This window comes from Neofelis nebulosa, chromosome 9 (assembly GCF_028018385.1).
Source record: "Neofelis nebulosa isolate mNeoNeb1 chromosome 9, mNeoNeb1.pri, whole genome shotgun sequence".
NCBI lineage: Eukaryota > Metazoa > Chordata > Mammalia > Carnivora > Felidae > Neofelis > Neofelis nebulosa.
The window spans coordinates 115,155,533-115,173,535 of NC_080790.1; the positions used below are offsets into that span (position 1 = coordinate 115,155,533).

The 18,003-nt window shown below is 44.7% G+C and overlaps 1 protein-coding gene across 2 annotated transcripts in view; it reads left to right on the forward strand.

Moving 5' to 3' along the window:
- KIF3B (kinesin family member 3B) overlaps positions 1-13,077 on the forward strand; it is a 39,762-nt gene extending 26,685 nt beyond the window's left edge. For both annotated transcript variants that reach the window (XM_058685262.1, XM_058685263.1), the window contains exons 3-9: positions 1,332-1,433; positions 1,648-1,770; positions 1,889-2,007; positions 7,609-7,722; positions 8,404-8,509; positions 10,678-10,856; positions 11,743-13,077. In XM_058685262.1, the coding sequence (XP_058541245.1) occupies positions 1,332-1,433; positions 1,648-1,770; positions 1,889-2,007; positions 7,609-7,722; positions 8,404-8,509; positions 10,678-10,856; positions 11,743-11,839 (840 nt within the window). In that variant the 3' untranslated portion in view covers positions 11,840-13,077. The remainder of the gene's footprint in view (positions 1-1,331; positions 1,434-1,647; positions 1,771-1,888; positions 2,008-7,608; positions 7,723-8,403; positions 8,510-10,677; positions 10,857-11,742) is intronic.
- Positions 13,078-18,003: the final 4,926 nt, after the last annotated feature.

Consider the following 18,003-nt stretch of genomic DNA (forward strand, 5'->3'; position numbering starts at 1 on the left):
GAGCCTGTTTCCGATTCTGTGTCTCCCTCTCTCTCTGCCCCTCCCCCGTTCATGCTCTGTCTCTCTCTGTCCCCAAAAAAAAAAAAAAAAAAAAAAAAAAACGTTGGAAAAAAAAATAAATAAACGTTAAAAAAAATTTTTAATTAAAAAAAATAATAAAATAAAACAAGGTTGTGGAGTTTGTGGATTCCATGCTTTTCAGGAGCAAATCATTCCCATGGCTTCAGGTACCATCTAAATGCTCAGGGTGTCCTATCTGTATAGCCAGCCCAGAGCCGTCTAACATCCAAGCCTGATGTCTCTGCCTACTGGACATTTCCAGAGATGACCACGGCCACCCAGAGCCTATTCCTGCCTACCTTTTCTCAGTCAAGCCAGAGCCCTAGGAGTTATCCCTGCTGGCTGTCCCTCGTTCTCCCTTAAGGCCCAGTCAGTCCCAAGGCCTCTGAGTCCTGTGCCATCAGCTCTCTTGGACCCATCATCCTCTTTGTTCTCTCCCACCACTGCTGCCCTAGCCCAGGCCTGGATCCTCAAAACAGCCTCCTGTTCTGGTCTCCCTCCACCAGGCCTGTCCTTTTCCAGTCACCCTTCCTGTGGTAGGGGAAGAATGTTTCTAAAACACAAATCTGACTGTGTAACGTTATGCTTAAAGAACAGTCAGTATGATTTGTGTGCTTTGCAGGATCAAGTTTAGTCTTTGAGGTTTTTGAACTGACCCATAGTTGCTTTGCCAACTTCACGTATCAGTACTCCCTACCCTACCCTCTCACACACATAACATTTTTGTTTTCTTAGCTGATTCCTATTTTTACCTCAGCGCTCTTGAGACAGGAAGCTTTTCTTGACTCCCTCCAAAAGCCTGAATTCTCTCCCTCCCGTGTGCCTCTCCCATTATTATTGTCTTTTCCTCATGATGGCGTCTGACTCCATAGGGTAAGAGCCTGCTTACTTGTCCGCAGCCCTCAGGGAACTCTTTAGCCTTGTGATTTGTATTCAGTTGCATCCCCAGTACCTAGCACGTAGGAGGTGCTCAATATGTTTTAGGTAGGGTCAATGCTTGGTCCATACAAACCAAAAAAAAAACAAAAAAAATTTTTTTTCAAAGAAAGCTGAAATTCCTGTATGCCTGGGGAAGCTACATCTTCAGTGTTTCTAAGGTAAAGCTCCACAGTGGTGATAGTAAGGACACTGCTGAGCACAGTCTGTGTTCCCCCAGAGTTCACCCCTTTGGCTCAGTCCTGAGCTCGTTATGTTTTACAGGCTTCCCCAGGAGGAGATACGTTCTGAGGGAGATCAGTCACGAGATGGATTCTACTTTTTCTCTCACTCAGGCCATGGAGAGTAAGCTGCTTGTTGGAGGGAAAAATATAGTAGATCACACAAATGAACAGCAGAAAATCCTGGAGCAGAAACGGCAGGAAATCGCAGAGCAGGTGACTTTTCATTCCTTTTTGAGGAGAAGGGGGTGGGATACGGTGCATTAACGCTACAGAGAAAATGTCTCTTGTATTAGATTCTTCAGAAGGAGTGGAAACGAGGTGCTTAGCCCCTTCCTAGTGGGAGACTCTGATCTGGAGCCCCCCAGCCCTGTGTTCTTGTACAGACATTGTCTCTAGGCAAGCTGATGAATTTTGTGATGTTGCTCAGAAACGTCGAGAAAGAGAAATCCAGCAACAGATGGAAAGTCGAGATGAGGAGACCTTGGAACTTAAAGAGACATACAGCTCATTGCAGCAAGAGGTGGACATCAAGACCAAAAAACTCAAGAAGGTATAAAGGAACAAGGCCAGGCAGAGGTGTCTTGAGACTTGGCGGTGGGGAGCGGGTAGGGAAGAACTCCGTTGTCTGGAGGGCTGCCCTCCTCACCTGCCTCTCGCCTCGCTTCCAGCTCTTCTCCAAGCTTCAGGCGGTGAAGGCAGAGATCCATGACCTCCAAGAAGAGCACATCAAGGAGCGTCAGGAGCTGGAGCAGACTCAGAATGAGCTCACCAGGGAGCTGAAACTCAAGTAAGTTCTGGGCCTTTCGTGGCACCCCCAGCCATTTGCTGGGTGGTTGCTTGTTCAGTACGAAACATGTCTCTGAGGACAGGGTCCCTGCCTACTTCTCTCTAGATCATCTCCTGCCACCTTGTCTGTTTTCTGTTTATTCTTGAGAAAGTCACTTTCTGTCTCTGAATCCCATCTGTTAAGTGAATGACTTCACCAGATGATCTCCAGGTTTCCTTCCACCCTACTTCTTGAAGCTTTTAAAGGCTCCAGCCTCTGTTGACAAGAGGGGATCTTTTATTAACTAGAATTTTCTGAATGGTATAATGAATACCCACCACCCAGATTCATCGATAAACAACCTTTTTTCATTTATCTTTTCATCGAAATATTCTAAAACCTCATGTAATGTTAACCTCATGTTATCTCACTCCTGCATACTTACACATATGATCACAGTGCTATTTTAAATTTTTAAAAAAGTTATTTATTTATTTATTTTGAGAGAAACAGTGACAGCATGAGAGGGGGAGGGGCAAGAGAGAGGGAGAGAGAGAATCCCAAGCAGGCTCTGCACCTGTCAGCACAGAGCCCACTGTGGGGCTCAAACTCACAAAACCATGAGATCATGACCTGAACCGAAAGAGAGAGTCAGACGCTTAAACGACTGAGCCACCCAGGTGCCCCCACAATGCTATTTTTAAAAATGCTTTATTGACATGTAATTTACATACCATACAGTTCACCTATTTAAAGTATACAAGTCCGGGGGCACTTGGGTGGCTCAGTTGGTTAAGTGTCTGACTTTGGCTCCGGTCATGAGCTTACCATTTGTGAGTTCGAGACCTGTGTCAGGCTCTGTGCTGACAGCTCAGAGCCTGGAGCCTGCTTCAGATTCTGTGTCTCCCTCTCTCTACCCCTCCCCCACTTGCATTCTGTCTGTCTCTCTCTCAAAAATAAATAAACATTAAAAAAAATGTTTTTTAAAGTATACAAGTCGGGGTGCCTGGGTGGATCAGTTGGTTAAGCATCTGACTCTCGATCTTAACTCAGATATTGGTCTCAGGGTTGTGAGTTCAAGCCCCATGTTGGGCTCTGTGCTGGACGTGAAGCCTACTTAAAAAAAAAAAAAAAAAAGGTATATAAGTCTACAGGATTGTAAAACCATCATCACAATCTGATCTCAGAACATTTTTGTGTCCCCCTTCCTCCCCAAGGAAACCCTGTATCAGCAGTCATTCCTTATTACCTGCCTCCCCGACCCTAGCCCTAAGTACCTACTCATCTACTATCTTATAAATTTGTCTATTCTGGACATTTCATATGAATGGAATCCTATAATATGTGGCCTTTTGTGACTGGTTTCTTTCACTTAACATGTTTTCAAGGATCATCCTTGAATGTAACATGTCAGGACTTCCTTCTTTTTTATGGCTGAATGGTAATGGATAGTATGGATATACACACACATTTCATTTATCAGTTGATGGACATTTGGGCTCTTTCCCTTCTTTGGCTATTATGGATGCTGCTGCTGTGAACATTCATGGACAAGTTTTTGTATGGACATGTTTTCATCTCTCTGGGATATTTACCTAGGAGTGGAATTGTTTACGTCGTACAGTAACTCTGTGTTTAACTGTTGGAGGAACTGCCAAACTGTTTTGAATGGCTGCATCGTTTTATATTTCCACCACCAATTTCTCCACATCCTTGTTGACACTTGTCACTGTCTGTCTTTCTGAGTGTAGCCATCCTAATGGGTGTGAAGTAGTATTTCTCTGTGATTTTGATTTGCATTTCTGTAATGACTAACCACGTGGAACATTTTTTCATGTGCTGTCTAGCCATTTGCATATCTTCTTTGGAGAAAAGCCTGTTCAAATCCTTCACCCATGTTAAAATTGGGTGATTTATTGGGTCTTTTTATTATTGAGCTACAAGAGTTCTTTATATATTCTGGCAAAAGTCCCTTATCAGATACGTGGTTTGCAGGTATTTTCGCCCATTCTGTGGGTTGCCTTTTCATTTTCTTTATGGTATTTTGTTTGCGGCACAAAAGACTCATCATGAGGTAGCCCAATCTATCTGTGTTTTCTTTTGTCCCTTTAACTTTTGGTATTGTGTCTACATTTTCCTATTTTGGGCATTGTGTATAAATTTATGATGGAATAAGGTGGCCATTTGTTGTTGTTCTTGTTTTTTTAATTTTTTAAAATTTTTTTAAGATTTATTTATTTTTGAGAGATGGAGTGTGAGCTGGGGAGGGGCAGAGAGAGAGGGAGACACAGAATCTGAAGCAGGCTCCGGGCTCTGAGCTGTCAGCACAGAGCCCGACGCGAGGCTTGAACTCACAAACCACAAGATCATGACCTGAGCTAAAGTCAGACGCTTAACTGGCTGAGCCAACCAGGCACCTCATGTTGTTGTTGTTGTTCTTGTTGTTGTTGTTATCGTTGTTGTTTTTTAATGTTTATTTATTTTTGAGAGAGGGGGAGGGGGAGACACAACGTGAACAGGGGAGGGGCAGAGAGAGAGGGAGACACAGAATCCAAAGCAGGCTCTAGGCTCTGAGCTGTCAGCACAGAGCTGGATGCAGGGCTCAAACTCGAGAACCATGAGATCATGACCTGAGCCACCCAGGTGCCCCACGTTGTTGTTTTTTTAATGTGGCCATTTGTGGCTGGCTTCTTTCACTTGGTATAGTGTTTTTAAGGATCATACGTGTTATAGCACATACCAATATTTCATTCTTTTTTATGGTTGAATAATATTGTATGAATATATCACATTTTAGTTTTTCATTCACCAGTTGATAGACCTTTGGACGGTTTCTGTCTTTTAGCTATTAGGAATACTACTGTTACGAACATTTGTGTACAAGTTTTATTGTGGACTTATGTTTTCAATTCTCTTGGGTCATCTTAGAGTCCTAAAGTCTTAGGTCTTACATTTAAGTCTATGATCCATTTTGAGTTAGTTTTTGTGTATAGTCTGAAGTAGGGTTCCAAGTGCATTCTTATGCATGTGGATATCCAGTTGTCCCAGCACCATTTATATAATTTTTTTTTTAAGTTTGTTTATTTATTTTGAGGGAGCATGAGCAGGGGAGGGGCAGAGAGAGGGAAAGAGAGAGAATCCCAAGCAGGCTCCACACCACAGAGCCCGACTTGGGGCTTGAACTCACAAAACTGTGAGATCATGACCTGAGCTGAAACCAAGAGTTGGACACTTAACTGACGGAGCCACCCAGGTGCCCCTCTAGCACCATTTATTGAAAGGGTCTTCATTCAGTGTCTTTGAACCCTTGTTGAAAATCAGTTGACCATAAATGTAAGGGTTTATTTCTGAACTCTCAATATTGTTCCATTGATCTTTTTGTATGTCTTTATGCCAATACCATGCTGCCTTGATTACTGTAGCTTTGTAGTAAGTTGTCCTCCGACTTTGTTGTTCTTTTTCAAGATTGTTTTGGTTATTCAGGGTTTCTTGCATTTCCATATATATTTTAAGATCAGCTTGTCAATTTCTGTGAAAAAGCCAGCTGGGATTTTGATAAGGATTGTGTTGAATCTAGACATCCATTTGGAGAGTATTGTCATCTTAACAGTTAAGTCTTTTGATCCATGAATATGGGATGTCTTTTTATTTATTTAGATCTTCTTTACTTTCTCTTTTTAAATATAATTTTAATGTTTATTTGTTTTTGAGAGAGAGAGAGTGTGTATGTGTGTGAACAAGGGAAGGGCAGAGAGAGAGGAGGGCAGAGGATCCGAAGCGAGCTCTGCTATGACAGCAGAGAGCCCTATGTGGGGCTCGAACTCATGAACTGTGAGATCATGACCTGAGCCGAAGTCAAAGCTTAACCAACTGAGCCACCCAGGCGCCCCAAAAAGATCATCTTTTTCTGTTAAGAATGTTTTGTAGTTTTCAGTGCAAAAGTCTTTGTGCTTCTTTTTTTTTTTTTTAATTTTTGTTTTAATCTTAATTTTTTTGTGAGAGAGAGAGACAGAGCGTGAGTGGGGAAGGAACAGAGAGAGAGGGAGACGCAGAATCCAAAGCAGGCTCCAGGCTCTGAGCTGTCAGCACAGAGCCCTACCTGGGGCTCGAACTCACAAACCTCGAGTTCATGACCTGAGCCAAAGTCAGATGCTTAACTGACTGAGCCACCCAGGCCCCCCTGCACTTCTTTTGATAAATGTATACCTAAGTTTGTTTTTTTCTTTGTTATTGTATATGGAATTGTTTTCTTTAAAAACATTTTTTTAACATTTATTTATTTTTGAGAGACAGAGACAGAGCATGAGTGGGGGAGGGGCAAAGAGAGAGGGAGACAAAGAATCTGAGGCAGGCTCTAGGCTCCGAGTTTCAGCACAGAGCCTGATGGGGGGCTTGAACCCACAAACAGTGAGATCATGACCTTAGCTGAGCCACCCAGGCACCCCAACCCCTGGGGTTTTCCTTTAACGACCTCTTCAGAGGGATTCTTTCATGACCAAGTTTTAAATTTGGAAGGAGCCCTTAAAATTAAGTGAGTCTGCCCTCTTTCTGGGTATGTACCCCTAGAAAAAAAAACCAGAACAGAATATGTCAAACTATTAATAATAGCTATCTCTGGATGGTGACATTATATGTAATTGTATTTTTCACATTTTCTACCGTAAATAGAAGCTTTAAAATCAGCAAAAAATACAATATATGTCACGAAAAACAATTTCTTACATGTGTCAAATAAAATGAATAGAAAATTTAATCTCTCTGAAATATTTTTTCCCTAGAGAAGCCATTTTCATTGTTATTTCTCTTATTTATATCTTTTGACTAAACAGTGAGTCAGCCTCTTTCTCAAGGTCAGTACCCTCCACCTCCACCTCCACCTCAGTGGTGTTTGTTGTGTGTCTCTCCCAGTTAACACCCCTTTGGCATTGTTCTGTCCTGAGGTTTTGAAAGCCTGAATACAGAGATGTGGCAGGGGACAGTTATCACCATGGAGAGACACAACCCAGTGGGTTCCAGTTTCATTGTTTGCCATGTTCCCTGGCACTTCTGAGGCAAAGACTGTTCTCAGGAAGAGGTCTTTATTCTCAGTGGTCTAAGGGACTGAAATCCACTCAGGCTTGCTCTGTGTCCTAGTGATTGGAACGGAGAGCTTTCTAGCTTGGGCAACAACCCATGGGATTAGAAGAAGGCCGTTTAATTCCTAATCGGTTTTCCGTATTTTGGAAGTTAATGTGCTGGGTTGGCAGTCCCAGTGGCCCTCTAGAAGACACTTCAGGTAGCACACGTTCACTCCGATACGGCCCAGGCATGGTCACTTTTCTGCAGTCCTTTCAGCTTCTCAAGCTGCCTCTCCTCGGGCAGAAGTGGCCTCCCTGTAGTCCTAGGGCAGCCCACCGTCGGGACCTGTCACAGCTAAGACGGCTGCACCATTACCTCACCAAGTGTCATTCATGTCTGTATACCAGCTCTGTATGATGGTGGGCCCATCGTGCCTGCCCAGTGAATGTTTGCTGAGTGGCTTGACTCTCATCTAATGACCTCCTACACATGGCACCGGGTAGCCAGTACTCCATCTGCATTCTTTCTCTACCTGTGTTCACTCATGTATGTGTGTTCTTACAGGCATCTTATTATAGAAAACTTTATCCCCCTGGAAGAAAAAAGTAAAATTATGAACAGATCCTTCTTTGACGAAGAGGAAGACCATTGGAAATTACATCCTATAACCAGACTGGAGTAAGTCCCTACTGACTTTAAGGTGGGGAGGAGGGGAAGAATGTTGGCAAGCTGACCTTGGCCCGAGGGGTTTGGTAAGAAAGAACACAGTGTGAATCATTTGAATTGGAACCAGCCGCATCTCTGACTCCGTGACTGCCAAGGTCCCCGAAGTAAAAGACGGCAGAGTGGTGTTAGGAATTGGGAGACTATCACAGTGAACTCACACCCTTGCCCAAACTCCTGAATTTCCGCTTCCCGAGCTGTCAAGTGAAGTGTGCTAGGCCAGGTGAGGGGCAGTACCTAGGTGCCCTCTTGTGTGGCAGCCTGGCGGGGTGTTCAGGGGGATTTTCAGTCTGAGCCTGGGTCTTGCTGGAATCATGGGAGACTGTCTGCCGGGGACACGGGGGCGGGGAATATTGACAGCCATGTTTTATGCCTGCCACCTAAGAACTGGAGGATGACTCATCCCTTCCAGCTTAAGAGATGCAGGACACTAAGCATTTGGATCGGAATGTGGCTCAAACAGAAAATAGCAGCAGCTCCTGCCCCATTCGCCTGGCAGCCTTCAGTCCAGGGCTTCACTTGGTTCAGGTTCTGTCTAAATAGGCTCAGTGTCTTCTGAGAGTTGGTTCCACAGGATGATCCTGGGACTGTGGGACACACTCCAGCCAGGCTGTAACCACTGCAGTCCATTTCCAGGAACCAGCAGATGATGAAGCGGCCAGTCTCAGCTGTGGGATATAAGAGGCCATTGAGCCAACACGCAAGAATGTCCATGATGATTCGTCCAGAGGCCCGATACAGGGTGAGAAGATCATCCATGTGTTTCTCCCTTCTCTCTTTTCGAGGAGTTTAGATTTGTGTAAACTCTTACGCACCATTCTGCAAAGTTACAGAGTTTGTATCCTGACTCTTTGCAGAGGTTTCTGGGGACATTTATATTAACATAACAATGATGCCAAATAGTAAAGCAATATACTAAATAAATAACAACTAAAAAGAACAAATTATTATGAATAAAAAGGTAAAATCAAATGAGATTTAGAAAACTAGGACTAGGGAAGGAGGAGAGTACAAGCACACTGTCCTAATGGCCGATAAACATCACCACTAAGCCTGCAAATGGTTCTGTGCGAATGCTGGAGGGAATGCAGGTGTGTAACGACGGGAGATGAGTTAAAGAACTTCTGGTACGTCCATTTAACGGAATGTGGCTCGGTCAGGTAGTCATTTCAAGTGACATAATTGAGGACTATTTAACGACCCAAACATATTTTACAATAATAATACTGTACGAGCTTCTATTTATAAGTGTTTGCTGTATGCCAGGCATGTACTCAGCGTTTTAGTGGTTTCTCTCATTGAACCCTCCCACCTCCTCTATGCAGCAGGTCCTGTGGATGAACTAGGAGACACAATGTATTGTTAAGCTGTAAAACAATTGGTGCTAGAGGTTTACATATGAATCAAACCAGCTGCAAAATATATCAAAATGTGAACTGATTACCTCTGGTTAATGGAAGTGCACTCAATTTAAATTGCCTTCTTTTTGCTTATCTGTATTTTAAAGTTTATTTTGAGAGAGAGAAAGAGAACAAGTATGTGTGTGTGCGCGCACGCACACACATATACACACACATACACACACACACGTGAGCAGGGGGAGGCACAGAGAGAGAGGAGAGAGAGAAAATCCCAAGCAGGCGCTATGTGGGCCTTTATCTCACGAAACGTGAGATCAGGACCCGAGCCAAAATCAAGAGTCGGCTGCTTAACCGACTGAGCCACCCAGGCGCCCTTGCTTATCTGTATTTTATATTGGTGGGGAACCTGTATTATTTTTTTTTAAATGAAAGATTTTCACTTGAAAACTTTAAACTGTTTTTGAGTCCCTTGGCCGCCAGAGCAAAACAGATGGGGATTAATTAGTTCATCAGGTGCTGTTTCTCCTGGCATCGAGTTATTTAAAATAAAGGAAGCAAAAGCAGAAAAGATACATCAGGTGGGGTTTTCTATAGTGGAAGGTGAATGATGTATCAGGTGGAATCCTCAGAAGCGTTTTTTTTTTTTGTAGCAGTTTCAGAGGGTGTACACCTTGTCCATTATTTCACGTCTCGAAACAGCATGATTTCAAAGCCTACAAATCAAAACATGTGGGTTTCCAGGGGCCTAACCTGGTCCAGAGGTAGAATTTAAAGCAGTGGCTCTCAGATGTTGTTAGCAATGGACCCACTCCATTAAGAGAGATTTTAAGCAGCATCTCCATATATAAAGTGGATCGAGGGAGCCACTCCATCTCCCCACCTTCTCCCTGCAGTGGCAACCTCCTGCCCCCTCTGGGGCTCTGGGGCTTGGACTCCACTGGGTAGGAGGACCTGGAGGAGGAGCTGTGTACCATAGGTGTTCTTCCCTCTACACACCCATCTCGGTGTGTGGGAGCCAGGGAAAGGCCCGCCACAGGATATCAGCTGAGGGAATCCAGCCATAAGGCCAGTTATGAGGCAGGACCCAGTACGACTTTTGAAATGTGGTTATATATGCCACAGACTCTCCATATATGTGCTCCAGGCCTGTCTCCTCCCCAAAAGGTTCATCAGAGCTGCTGTGGGTGGTGAGATGATCAGTGATTATGATCTTCTTCTTTATATTTCCTTATATTTTCCCATTGTTTGCAGTAAATGGGTTCTACTTACTCTTTTCCCTGATTATTCCCCTTAGGGTATAATATATGTTCATTGTTTAAAAAAATTCTTTTTTAAGGAACTAAGGGAAAGCCTAGAGAAGAAGATAAAAATCATCTGTACCATCACCAGGAAAAAAAGTTATAAAACTGTGTCTCTACAGGCTCTTGGTAGGCTCTGAGTAGCAAGAAATGTGCAGTTCTGTTTTTTGGAGGGGGGGCGGTCTAGATTGCTTGCGCTCTCTGTGTCTGATTGGAAACCAGCCTCACTGGTTATGGCTCTGTTTCTGCAGGCAGAAAACATCGTGCTGTTAGAGCTGGACATGCCCAGCCGGACCACCAGAGACTATGAGGGCCCCGCCATCGCTCCCAAAGTCCAGGCTGCCCTGGACGCGGCCCTGCAGGACGAAGATGAGATACAGGTGGATGCGTCATCCTTTGAAAGCACTACAAATAAGAAATCCAAGGCCAGGTGAGTGACTTTTGATGACCTGTGGTTAAACAGAACATGTTTGAACAAGGACAAACGAAGGCTGAGGTTTATCGTGGAAGGCTTCACAGAACACACCAGAAAGTACTGCCATATTGCTCCTGTGTTTATTATTTGTTCCACAAATATTTATGGCTCAGGCATTATGCCAGGTGTTATGAATACCAGAATGCCCGATGTGCCCAGTTCCTGCCATAAGGATCATGGGTTCTAGTGAAGCAGGGGGCAGTTCTTTGGTCCCCACCAGGTACTAGGCAGTTCTGAGTGCTTAAAAAAAAATTCTCTTCATGATTTCCTGCAAAGACTTAAAAGAGAAATATTATCATCAATCCCATTTTACAGTGTAGAAAACGGAGTCTTAGAGAGTTTGAGAAAGTAGCCACATTCAAGATGTAAGTACAAAGCCAAGGTTTAAACCTCGGTGTGTCTGAATCCACCCAAGCTCTGAACCTCAGTGCTGAATTGACTTCATTTAAATAACCTGTTGAATAACCAAGTACTTAATTTGATGCTAAATTAGAAATTCTGCCTTATTAAATTTTGGATTAGAAGTTTAAGGAAAACAAATGGGTAAAAAAGCAAAAATGGAAGAAATTGTACCTGCACACTTAATATTTTTTTACCAATTCGGAGAAGACAGTCAAGATCTGATTTAAATGGAAGAACAGTTTCTGAGAACCAGGTCCCTTCCCTGAGCTGTCACACCCTGGCCACGCACCGAGGGTCAGGTGCTGCCTGACAGTTGAAAGTATACTGGCTCTCAGGCCATTAAGGAAAGGCTCAGGGTCCTTGATGAGGTAAGGCATCTGATCTGTGTCGAAGATAGAGGCAGGGACGTGAAATGTAAACATGTGCTTGACCTTTGCAGGCCCAAAAGCGGAAGGAAGTCGGGACCCTCCTCCTCTTCCTCAGGAACCCCCGCATCTCAGCTTTACCCACAGTCTCGAGGGCTGGTTCCAAAATAAAGCCAGTCCCTCCTCTCCCAGGGTGTAAATAGCATTTGCCTTCTGAGAGAAGAGACAAGCAAAAACCCGCCGAGAGGACTCAAGCCCAAACTCAGAACCGTGCCCCTGGGGAGAAGCTATGGCCTCTTTGCAGATGAACCACCTGAATCTGGTTGAAATGTGCTGGTCCTCATCTGGCACTCAGCAACTCTGGGAAACGCCCTTTAATTAGCATCTCAGAAATGCATGGGTAAGGTAAAGTGTGATAGTCCAAGTGGAAAGCAAGAGAATGACCAGTGACCTTGCTTCCCCTCTCCCTTGCCTTCTCCTCTCCCTTTGCTTAACCTCCCTTCCTCTCACCTCTCCTTTTCTAGCTTATTCTTTGTACTGAGCTCCTTTCTTAGTGAACATCAGGGCAGAATCGGGAGTCACCTGAGCAGGACCAAGTCTTTGGAGCCTCAGGATAAAATGACAATGAGGTTGAAAAGTAAATGCCCTAGAACTTGAATAGGTGCTTGTTCCTGTAGGTGGAATGAGAATTCTCTTACGGATCCAAGCCCCCGATAGGCGTGATCCGAGCACCTCAGTAAGAAGGGGATCTGTCGTTCAGGAACTGCTGAATAAGGAAACGTTTTCCAAGAATGTTGGAAGCAATAGAAATAACATTCCCTTTGCCTCCTTGGAGAGTTTAGGGAAAACAGCTTCTTAAAAACCTTAAAACCACGACCATCCTGTCAAAGACGTAAATCTGTAAGCTGATGCCACATCCATACACTATGTCACTTTACTCTTCATCTGTCACCATCTTTTCCCTTGCACGCATCCTCTGAGTGTCCCTGCCCAGGCCCATCCTCTGCCTCCAGAGCATGCTCAGCCGTAGGCCTGTTTTGTGGGAAAAGGGAGGTCGGCTCTGCTTTCTCTGGTGGGACAAGAGCTGGGGGAACGAGACATACAGTGGCACTTTTGAATTCCCCATTTTGTTCCATATTTGCTTAAGGGTGACCAGGCAGTGCAGAGACAGAGACGTGAGACTCGGGGCAGTGGGAGAGGAAGATATAACGGACGGGAGCAAAGGAGTCCTGCCTGCCTTCAGCAGAACACCTAGAACTGTGGCTCCCTGCAGCCAGAGCCCAAGGTGGGGGCCAGGAGTGGCGGCGCGATTGAATAGGCTCAGAGGAGAGAGTTAGGAATTCCCCTTTACATATACTAGTTTGGTCTGTAAGTTTTAGTTCTTTGTATTATTGAAATTCAAAGCTTCATTTTATGTTGGTCATTAGGTGAATGTTACTCATTTCTGCCCGCGCCCCCCCACCCCCACCCCAGAGCAGCTCATAAGTGTGTGTGGGTGTGCAAGCACAGTGGTGCCTGTGTTCTTTGAGTGTGTCCATGTGTGTCTGTAAGAGAGAGACCAAGGACTTGTCCAGTTTTAGAAATACACTAATGTGCAGTTGTTGCCTTTGTCTGTATTAAAGGCCCATTTGACTGACTAATCCAGGCTGGATGCGCTCCCATGTGAGTGTCTGAGTCCACGAGCCAAGCCTAAGGAGACAATAGGAGTCCCCAGGTTGGCCACCCTGGTGCACCTTGCTGGCACGGTGCCCCAGGAAAGTGGCGACTCAGGTGGGCCTTGAGTTCTATTTTAACTCTGCTGCTGAGTTCCCAGGGCACATTTCTGGATCAGAGCCTGTGGGAAAGAGGAGGTACCAAGTGCAATGTCTTAGCAGTCTACAAATGGAGATCTGGCATCTGGCAGCTTATCTCCTGTTTAGTTACCATTCTTTCTTTTTTTTTTTTTTTTTTATTTATTTTTGGGACAGACAGAGACAGAGCATGAACGGGGGAGGGGCAGAGAGAGAGGGAGACACAGAATTGGAAACAGGCTCCAGGCTCCGAGCCATCAGCCCAGAGCCTGACGCGGGGCTCGAACTCACGGACCGCGAGATCGTGACCTGGCTGAAGTCGGACGCTTAACCGACTGCGCCACCCAGGCGCCCCATAGTTACCATTCTTTCTGAACCTGGGGCCCTTGTCAGCAATTCCCAGAGCATAATGGAGCCTTCCCTCATCTTTCTCGGGATCAAACCCTGCTTCCTATTTATTAACATTTACCTGTTTGAGTAGGAACCGAATGATGAGGTAGATAGTCTAAGAGGGTTGTCTGCCAGGTACACCTGTCTCTTGCACCACATTCCCTCACAGCTAGTCTGAATTCCATAGGCAGAAAATACTCATCTAGCAAATCTGAGACCTGAACACCGCAGTTAACACTGTACCTTAATACTGATGTCTCAAGGTGGTTGTTCTGAGCAAGGGTGGTTGAGTGACCGTGGGACTCTTCTAAGAAGGTGAAAGAAGAAAGGCAAGTTGACAGGCAGGATTATTAAAACAAGCTTGCCTTACACGCAGCTGTGTTCGTCTGGCAGCCTGTGAAAACAAAGTAGAACACCTGTGAGGAGGCGAAGCTGTCCCTCCCCAAGCAGTCTCCGGTGCTTTTCTTCTCTCCAAATGGATCCGATAAATATTTGAATAGAGCAGACAGGAGAGTGTCTTATTGCTACCAGGAAGCTGCTGCTTTGGGCTCTGAACTGAGCCAGCTGTGTAGAGGACCCACCTGGTTTTTGCGCCTGTAGTCATGCTAGAATGTTCCCAGCCATCTGAGGGTCTTCACGCCAGCAGCAGCTAGTGAAGTGTGGAAGCAAGTCTGAACGGGATCTAAGAAGATCATCTGGGAGAAGGAGTTTGAGACTGTGTGCGCAACCCCCATCCAGCCCCCTTTTGCTCTGATCAATAGGAATGTATCTGGCTTCATATTTTCAAGTCCCATGTCTCCCAGGTCCCTGGATTCAGAGCCCACGGCCACAAATCATAGGCATGAAGCACTTTCTTGAGACTCTGACCTAATGTTGGATTGTTCCCCGTCGAATGCCTGCATGCTGCTTGAATTGTACCACCCACACCTCCATGACCAAGGGCGTCAGAGAGTTCTGCAGTTCAGGCCTGGGCCACTCTCTGCTTTTCCTGTCTGACTCTTGTAAGTCCTCCCTCACTGAATGTAGAATTGTCGCCAAGTTTTTGAGAAGTGTCGATTCCCTGTGAACATGGGATATCAGTTCTGCCTCACGTTTCCCACTTACGGTCGAGGCTCGCTGTAAACAACACCTTGGGCCATCGCAACACCATCAGTGGACAAAAATGGGGCTATTAATACACTCTAAAAGCCATAATCAAAATGCTCAGAAGGAACTGGATACGGACAGTGGGCCTGGCGATTGTCTACTGCGCAAGGTTTTGCCTGGCACTGTTTGGAAATCTGCCACCTTTCTCCCAGCCCTTGTTTTCTTGAATGAAATGCTTTTGAGATTATTTATGAAAAGAGTGATCCTGGAGCAGGCAGGAGGCAGTGGGCTTTATGGCTCTTTGGAGTTGCTATTGATCGTGACCTTCTCTTTGGCTACCTTTAGACAAAGAATATGCCAATACTTGGGGCTCTAAGTTTTACAATTGATATTTATTTGTATCATCTCTTTGTCTAGGAATGTAAAAGTGATTCTAAACTAAGATGTGTAATAAAAATCAATCAGATTTATTGTACCTACAAAAAGGTGTCCTCATAAATGACTAACGCTTTTGAAAATGACAAGCCCTTGGCTGACACACTGCCACTTTCTTTAAACATTTAAAATTTCCCGGTGAAAGGAGGGTGGGAGTGGAAAATAAAGATTGAGTTGGAATGCTGGCATTAGAAAAAAAATAGCAACAGGTAAAGGGACATAAAATGAAGAAAGAGCGACAAAGAAATGCCTCACATGGTTTTCCATGGAGGCTCCTGAGATAGGCCTGGGCAATAGGCATGACATTTCTTTTAACTTTTGTGTTTTGTGTTTAAAATTTTGTTAAGTTTGTTTCATATTGTATTTTAAAATGTGTCCTTTTTTTTTTTTTTTTTTTTTTTTTTAAACACAAACGTATTTTATGTTATTTACCATCAGGTAAAAAAAGAAATACCAGAAATGGGCCACATGTCGGTCTTGTGGTCTGTCATACACTCAGACCTCTTGGAGTGTCCCCCCAGAGGGTTGAGAAGAGGAAGCACAGACCCTGGACTCTGAGCTGGGTTTGAGTTCTGGTTGTGTTTGCTTACTAGCTATGTGACTATGAGGAATTTAATTTACCTCTTGGGCTGCCTGGGTGGCTCAACCGGTTGAGCGACCAATTCTTGGTTTCGACTCAGGTCACGATCTCACGGTTCGTGAGTTCAAGCCCCGCCTCAGTTAGCCCCACATCGGGGTCTGTGCTGACAGTGTAGAGCCTGTTTGGGATTCTTTCTCTCTCCCTCTCTCTGCCCCTCCCCTGCTCCTGCTCGCGCTCTCTCTCTCTCTCTCTCTCAAAATAAATAAACTTTAAAAAAAGAAATTTAAAAATCCCTTTAAACAAATAATAATTTACCTCTCTGAACCTTGGTGTCCTTGTCTATAAAATGGGGTAGTAATACCCACCTGCCAGGGCCATTATGAAGATTAGCAGTGCATTTAAAGCAGCAGCACACAAGTATGTGGAGCAGAGCAGCCATTTTAAAATGTGGTTATTGCTGTGATGGGGCCCTGTGTTCAGAAGACACCATGAACAGTGTGTTCAGCAATGACTGGGCATGTTTAGAAAATCCTAGGCCTTTACAGAAAAACTGCTAACCATTTAACAAATATGTGTTAAGTACCTGCTATGTGCCACACTGTTCTGGGCCCTGGATATATAGATGTGAGCAAGACTGTCTTGGTCCCTGGCCACATAGAACTTGTACTTTGATGGAGAGGGAGGCAAGCTGAGTGTTAAAATGCACACAAGTGTACAATTACACATTACGACAGATGCCATGAAGTGATATTATAGCATATTACAAGAGAGTGATAGGTTTCTAACTGGGGTTGGGTGGGTAAATAAGGGAAGGGCTTTCTGAAGAAATGGCACTTACAGAGAGATCTAAAGGATGAGAGATTTGGGGCGCCTGGCTGGCTCAGTCAGTAGAGCATGCGACTCTTGATCTTGGGATCATGAGTTCAAGCCCCACGTTGGGTGTAGAGCTCACTTAAAAAAAAGCGGGGAGGGGGGATGAGAGGTTAGCTGGGTCAGAGAGTTGGGGAGGGAATTTGTGAAGGTCTTGTGGAACAGAGAAGCCGAATTTCACAGGGAGGTACCTGCGTTCCTTTCTTACCCTCACTACAGGGAAGCCCGGGGAACTATTAGGGGAAAAAATTACAGCATGAGACTTTAGAAAAACCTAACAGATTTAAAGACCATAGAGAGAATAGCGTCCTATGTGACTTATTAGGCAAAGGATTTGTAATTGTGTTTCTTCATGATGCCCTCAAACTATGTATAATGTTCCTGTAACACCCTTTCCCCCTTTTCTTCCAAAAAGCTAACCGTAGTTTGGCTTGACCTAAATAATTGTTAGTTTAGAATAATTCAAAATCCATTAGCCAGAAAGCAAGAGTTCAAAGTATGATTTGAAAAATTCTGAGTGGGGGCACCTGGATGGCTTCGTCAGTTAAGCGGCCAACTCTTGATTTTGGCTCAGGTCATGACCTCATGGCTGTGGGATTAAGCCCTGCATGGGGCTCTGCACTGGGCATGGACCTCGCTTAAGATTCTCTCTCTCTCTCTCTCTCTCTCTCTCTCTCTCTCTCTCTCTCTCTCTGCCCCTCTTCCCTGGCTCGCACCGTTTCAAAAGAAGATGACGAAGAAGAAGAATTATGAGTGTGTTCTTGAAAGTGACAGGATTCTGGATAGACCAGGGGCTAATTCATAGGGAGGCACAGGGCAGTGCGGCTGGGCAACTTGGAAATTCCTGTGACTCACCAGGTTGTCTTCTCATCTGCTGGGCTGTTTAAAAAAAAAAAATCAAGAAACTACACAAACCCTGTGTGGTTCAGTAAGAAATACATGTTTGGTTTTTGTCCCTGAAGAGCTTCTACAACCCTTGGAATTTCTTGAGTGACAGAGGTGAGTGATAGGAGGATTTTGTGGTATTCCTAACAAGCTCCTTTCAGCCCTGTCTGAGCCTATGCTGATAAAATGACTCTAAGTGGGCCCCTAGATAGCTTCCTAATGGGGGCTGGTTGCCAGAGGAACCAATCGTGTGTGACTGAGAGGGTGGGAACTTTCAGCCCCACCTGCTGACCTGGGGG